Source organism: Anopheles nili (genome assembly GCF_943737925.1).
Source record: "Anopheles nili chromosome X unlocalized genomic scaffold, idAnoNiliSN_F5_01 X_unloc_14, whole genome shotgun sequence".
Lineage (NCBI taxonomy): Eukaryota > Metazoa > Arthropoda > Insecta > Diptera > Culicidae > Anopheles > Anopheles nili.
In genome coordinates, this window is record NW_026525472.1 from 120,832 (window position 1) to 128,331 (window position 7,500).

The window sequence follows — 7,500 nt, forward strand, 5'->3', positions numbered from 1 at the left end:
TATATATATATATATATATATATATATATATATATATATATATATATATATATATATATATATATATATATATATATATATATATATATATATATATATGTGTGTGTGTGTGTTTGCTTGTTTAACTTCAATCATATTTAGCAAACCTTTAGTTTTATCGCCTACAATCATCAAAAAACTATCAGGTGCGATTAAACATGAAATAGAAATTTTAAAACCATAGAATTGGTATTACATACTTAATAACTAATATTAAATCCACATGTGACAACTATTTCCATAACCTTTGAAAAGCAAATATGTTTAAGTGTATTCTTTTATCTATCAGCAAGTAGAATTCTTAATCAGTGTTGCTTTCAAAATTTACAAATTACAATCAGAATAAATAATATGCCTACATACAAATGACATACAATTTACATGTATTCACATAAAACATACAATGAAAGAAAAAAAAACAAGTTTTTGTCTGTTTTCCCGACTACAATATTTTGATTTGATTTTTTACAAAAAAAAACAGTGTTCGTGTGTAACTATAATTTTTGGATTTTTTAAAGGTCTTTCAAACTACTTTATAGTTCAAGTAATCTATTATTTACGTTTAATGATACGCCAGAACTAAAATAAAATACTAGATCATAGAGAACAGAACTTAACTAAATATTAAAAATTCAGAAAAGCAATGGAACTAGCTTTTAAAAAATGCCAATAATTACCATACAATTGAAAAAAATATATACTAGAGTATGAGCCAAAAAAGGACCAATTGAAACATTTAATTTTCGGCTAACTGAAGCAGATTAAACGCAATAATGCCGATTCAACCCAAAATACGGCCGATAAAAACACTGAATAATAACAGGTTGCACACGGATTTGGTAAGAAATATTTTGATAAAAGCATCAACATACTAACAGCAACAGAAAAATAAAATCATCATTCATTGAAAACCTTCACGAATCCATTTCCAAGGTAAAATGTAGAACGCAAATTTAGGTATGGAAAAGTTTCGCAAATTCAGTTAAAAAAGACTCTAAACGAAATTTTCATTAACCACCTGCCTAAAAATAGGTTCCAAAAATTTGTTTCTGTTATGCAGCAAATTAACAGTATCAAAGTAAATAAGAACACGTTTTAAACAGACCTGCTCAGTAATACCTCTTTATGAGCAAAAGGTGAATCCTTGCCAAAACGACCCTTCTATATGTTACTGTTTACGACATGGAGTACCATCGTATGTTTTTGAATTATGGTCTAGTGTAACATAGACATGCAATACATACAGTCAACGCTTCTCGTCCTTAAGCCCCGATCTTTATTAGACCTCTAGCATTATCGCTACAATATGACGCCAAAACATTAATACCATGCATAAACATTTGTGACGCTATTGCTGCGCTTAGAGGGTTTTGGCACTTAGGATATGATACCTCTAAATGCCAAACACAGAATTGAACAATTTGTGTTGCTGACTTATACTCACTTGTAGCCATATTCCATATCATCACCGCAACCACCCCAAGTCCAGTCTTCATTTAGCTTTGAGGGTCGACTGCTTCGAGAGCATCCACAAGAAGCCAATTGACCATCACGACAAGCTCGTGCAATAAAGCTGGACGCTGCTGCTGCAGCCATGGCATAAACGAATGCCATCTCTGGAGATCCTAAGGAATACAATAAATACAATAATACTAAACGATCTACTTTTGATTTTATTGTTTCAAATCGTTTTCATCAATTAAATAAGATTGCCTACATGTATACATTTAACCACATATGCCATGTCCGAATGCGTTTAAATGGCTAATCTTTTGCACGAGACTTTTTTCCATCAGCGCTCATCGCATTCGTATATTACATGCGTATAAATAGAAGCTCATCGCATCATTCGTCATGAAAATCTCATGCGTTCTGTGTATTTCACACATCACGTTATATTTAAGTTATAGTATCTCCCACGAACATAAAAAATATGGTGACTGAATTTTTTAACTTAATACAATACGTACTTTCATATCATTTCACTTTTGTTACGTCGGACAAGATTCTTCCTTGCTTTTATCCATTTTTTCAATTCGATAAATTGATATATGATGTCGCAAAAGGTGTATGACCGTTTTAAAAGTACTATTCTAATGTTACTAAATAACGTAACTAAATTCGCCTATTCCACTGTACTGTGATATACGGCTGAAAAAAACCATTGCTACTCCTTCTGTTCTGTTTTAATTGCTGTATCAGTGTGTTTCGTTTTACACACTCAAAACTCAGTTTAATTGGACTTGAAGCAATTTTGCTTACTAACCTTAATACACGGTCGCAAGTATGCTCAAAAGAAAAATTGTATTATTTTTTTTCTTACTCTGAAAACAGACTCCAAAAAACATCTCAGCACGAGCGCTGTAGCAACTGATGGTATTCACCAAAAACCTTCCTGACAGATGTATTGTATATTATGAGTATCTTTTGTATACCCAATGAAATTTATCCTATTTTTGAGACAAGCGGTTTTCAATTTGGATGGCTCGTTTTCTATGTAGAGTGGTAGAGATTTTCTTTCCTTTACAATATTTGTTACCATTCTTTTCGTTTGCTCAAAAGCCGTGCTGCAGAGTTTAATCTTTCCTATGCCTCGCTTTAAGAAAATACAGCGAACACCAGAACTCGGCCGACCCAGAGCAAATTCAGCTCTTGGTTTAGAAAGATTGGATCATATTCATTAAAAATTTATCATTCAATACAACATGATTATTAATATTTCAACAATTAATTTGAATCAGCTCGCCAAAATAAACCAAAGATGTTGTTGTGTGGACCTACTCTGATTTTACCTGAAACCAAAATGAATTTTTACCCATTAGAAAATATTATATATATATATATATATATATATATATATATATATATATATATATATATATATATATATATATATATATATATATATAAATATATATATATATATATATATATATATATATATATATATATATATATATATATATATATATATATATATATATATATATATATATATATATATATATATATATATATATATATATATATATATATATATATATATATATATATATATATATTAACTATATATATATATATATATATATATATATATATATATATATATATATATATATATATATATATATATATATAATTTTGTATATATTCATTCATCACTCATAAACACTTTTACTCTTTTTAATCTACAAAGAGTGGCAACCATAGAAACAAAAACAAGATTGTTTGAAGAAATTTTGTGTGCACAAATCTTATCACAACCTCGTGGGATTTCCATATTGCTCGTATCAAATTAATTGAATATTATAGTAACCAGCCCTCATTAAAATTTGTAATGAATCTCCGACCGGCAAACATTGTGCATTGTGAAAAGCTGTCGAAGATTACGAAAAGTAAGAGCCGAGCCGAAAATAAGAGGAGCTCGGATGTGCCATAAGTCGAGGAAAAGTTAAACACATTCATACAACACTGGGAGCAATCCTTATTCTTTTCATTCTTGCGGAAAATGTTTAAAAAAGATTTTTTGGCGCAATCTTCGACGAAATCTGGTTGATGATGAAATGTAATAAAAATGTCTGTTTATGGAAACCACGCAAATGTGACTATTTTACAAATGGTTTGTTCTCTTCCATATCATTCATATAAAACCGATAGATCACGGTAAACCCGTAAAGGTCTGACAACTTCCCCTGATTCCTGGTGACAACGTGATTTTGATATTAATTGGCCACCTGTTGCAGCCAATCTTCTATTTCAATAATTCCCAGCGCCATATGAATCTTCAATGGGTGTTAAATGATGATTTGACTATTTTATTTTTTATATAACGTACTTCACATATAGATATAAATATATATATATATATATATATATATATATATATATATATATATATATATATATATATATATATATATATATATATATATATATATATATATATATATATACATATATATATATATATATATATATATATATATATATATATATATATATATATATATATATATATATATATAACAATATATAACAATATATATATAGCAGTACAGTTCTCAGACAGAAAAGGGGAAATCACAACGATATTCTCAGCCTTCTGTATAGAAACCGTTATGTATGCACCCTTTTTTATTTTAGTCGCTTTATGTTTCAGTTTCTAACAAAGGTTTCATAATAATTCGACCGCACACACAGCATGAAACAGGGCGATGCAGATTCAGTTTTATTGTTATCAATTGCTTACACGCAAGAAGGGTGTTCCTAATTTTGCATCGCTTGATGGCCAGCTAAAAAATCCTGGTAAAAACCATAACATTCTACAACCGAAGGGTAAGCAGCCTTTGTTGTAAAGTTAGCTCCTGGTCACGCTGTTTCATGCGCAGAAAATTGTAAATTGGTTACGGGACTAAAACCTATGAGGCACCGGGTGTCTAGTGCTCGTATTATTCTAGGGTATTTTCATGCCGGTAATGTAGCGTATCATTTACATATCAGTCCTCCGATGGATTCTACGTTACGCATAAGTCGTGGTCATGGTTACAATCATATGACGTCATCAATAACCGTAAACACATTCAATAGTACAGCTGCTCACAACAAACTCTTAAAGCGCTGTTTGATAGCATTTTGTTATATTCATCATATTATCAGACTTAATATTAACTTGCTAACCAATGAGGTCGCCAAGGACCTAACAATGGTAAAACTCGTTTTATTTCAGTTCATTGTATCTTGGAATTTGCATTTCTTTGGAAAATTTTTGAAGTTGAAAATTATATATATCGTTCCACATATACACATACATTTTGTGGAATCACTGTTTGCTGAGTATGGGTTACCGATGAAACATATACGAAAAAAATACACATATTTTTTCGGTATGATTTTCTGCTGCTAAATACGCACTATTTACAATAATTTAAAAGGATAGGTTTAACGCAAATAGGACTAGGCTTTCCTAGTGTCGTGGATAGCGCTAACACAAAAATTGACAAAAGGCTCCACCACCAAAAAACAGGTTGACCATTAAGTAATGTAATGTTTACCCACCTATGTTTGATACAGGACCAAATACAGATTCGTCATTGACGATACTGCAGTTCCATCTCCGATTGCGGAACTGGTGTTTACATTCCTGTAAAGAGAAACCATACATTATATTCCAGTACTGCATCCCTGTGATAAAACCATTTTAGGGACACCCAAACAAAACAATGTTCCGTCGGTTTAGCCCCATAAAACTCACCTGTATTGCCGCACGTGCTCCTCGACTTATAGCCGGCATAATACTCGTGTGCTGGGCGCATAATTTCTGCTGTCCGCCGCTCAGAGCACTAAGCGTGTAGCATAGATTCGGATTCAAATCCACAATATCTTTCTCATTGCCATCCCCAGGTGACGTTCGATTACGATTATGTTGACTTCTATTGTAGATATCCACGGAATCCTCGTCCGTAAACGTGTCGATCGTACTGACCAAGGATTCCATCGAACCCATCATTGCTTGACTATCGTGACGTTCAGTTTTACTCGTTTGATGCACTCTTCCTATTGTCGCATAGTACTGCTGTTTACTCAATAACTGTTGTCTCCTATTATTATCGTTGCGGCGCACTCGTGAGGACGAAGCTCTTTTCCGGCTTCCGGCAATTCGTCCTGGCTTTGGTTTTTCGCTCAACTCTATTCGGCCCACGTCACTACTAGTACGTTCGCCGATTTCATCCAGTATTGAAGCATCATCATTCAATATTACCGTTTTGGGTACTTCTTTTGCATCATTGAATTTGACGGTTTGCTTTCCTCCTCGACGGCGACCGTTTTTACGTTGTTTCTTTTTTCCTTTACTCGTTGCGTTGGCCTCTATCAATAAGGATGATCCATTTAATAGTGGCCCATTCATATCCCACCGTTGCTTGCCGATCTCCACTGATCCTGCACTGATTGGCGTTTCTTTTCTTCTACTCGTAATAACACTCATGCGTGGAGTCGTAATACCAATTTTACTGTTTACAGTTCTATCACGAACGCCTCCTGTTCCTTCTTGGCTTTCGGTTCTGTCATTAACAGATGCCATTGATTTATGTACAAACTTCCGTACAGCAGTTCTTTCCTTCGTTTCGCGAATTCTTGAGTAATCTTCTGAATTCCCAATCTGCGATGTCGGCGATACCTTACCGCTTTCAGCAACAGCTCTGCTGGCATATATGTTTCTGTTTTCCCGCTTATCGCTGACAGTTTCACTTGTTTGATCATTTTGCAGAAATACTTGGGGCACAATTGTGATTTTTTCCATTTTGTACATCTCTAGTTCTCCTTCCTTTCTGTCGGACAGTATGTCGTGTGAATCGGGAAATACTTTCTTTGGCATATTGATCGGAATGGAACCCGGAGTCCGCTGCGCCGATCGATTATTTGTGGTATATGCTTCTCCCGTTGTGTTTTGTCCACGATTTGGTGAAACAAAACTTCGATAGTCAGTGGCAGTGGATGCCACTGGTATTTGGCGTGGTGGCAACGTAACCGATGGCAACAACACCGGCGTCTGGCGCGAAACCGGCTGCATCGAAGAGGAAATCGTACCGTTTTTCTGCAGCGAAGGAAACACTACAAATTTGCTTTGAAAGTTTTTATCCGATTGAGTAAGATTTTGCAACATCAAAATGTGTCGCTTCAGGTCATCGATATTGGTAGATGATCCATGGAAAACTGATGATGTTTTTTCTTTTTCGTTTGTTGAGGTTTTCAGCGCTAGAGGAATAATGTATTTTCGTTCCTTTTTCCCACCACCTCCATCGTCATCGGAAATCATGTGGTCCGTAGAGCCTATATTGCTTGACGAAGCATATTTGCCCTTTATTGGTAATATGGGGCTTGCTTCATGTCCTCCGCCATCGCTACTGCTTTTTTCAAAATGGTTTACAAACGACGGAACCACTGTTGTGAGGAAGGTTATCGATATGTTGCCTCCGCCAAACGCACTTTCAGCACTAAACACTGGTGGCGCAGCAGGTGATGAAACAGTACCTCCATTTGCTAGCCTTCCGCCTTGATTGTTGGAGACAATGTGGTCTTTTTTAGGGATTTTCCTTTCATTGTTACTGTCAATTGGCCGGATAAAATGATCGAGATTATGTACCGATTTCAGTTTGTTCCTTATATCAGTCAGATTAAGCAGTACACTGTTGTTTGAGAGCACTTCTTGCTCAACACGGAACACAATAAAAGGAGATTTGATTCCCAACGATCTGAAAATGATAATAAGATTCATAAAATATTGCTCCAAATTAAAAAAAATCATCTATTATCATTTTGGCCTTTGTGATATCTCTACCACTAACATTTGACACATAAATGTATAATACTTAACTTAAATAAAACCAGTAACAAGTAAAACTAGGCATTAATTTTTACTCAAGATTATATAAAAAAACAGTTTATATATATAAATAAGATATA

General features: G+C 33.8%; 1 protein-coding gene across 1 annotated transcript in view; it reads right to left on the reverse strand.

Annotated features, from left to right (window-relative positions):
- Positions 1–1,479: 1,479 nt before the first annotated feature.
- The window catches only part of LOC128729455 (protein Wnt-5-like), a 9,835-nt gene continuing 3,814 nt past the window's right edge, over positions 1,480–7,500 (reverse strand). The window contains exons 2-4 of the mRNA XM_053823041.1: positions 5,291–7,289; positions 5,095–5,179; positions 1,480–1,664 (exon numbers count right to left, since the gene is read on the reverse strand). Coding sequence (XP_053679016.1) covers positions 1,480–1,664; positions 5,095–5,179; positions 5,291–7,289 — 2,269 coding nt within the window. The remainder of the gene's footprint in view (positions 1,665–5,094; positions 5,180–5,290; positions 7,290–7,500) is intronic.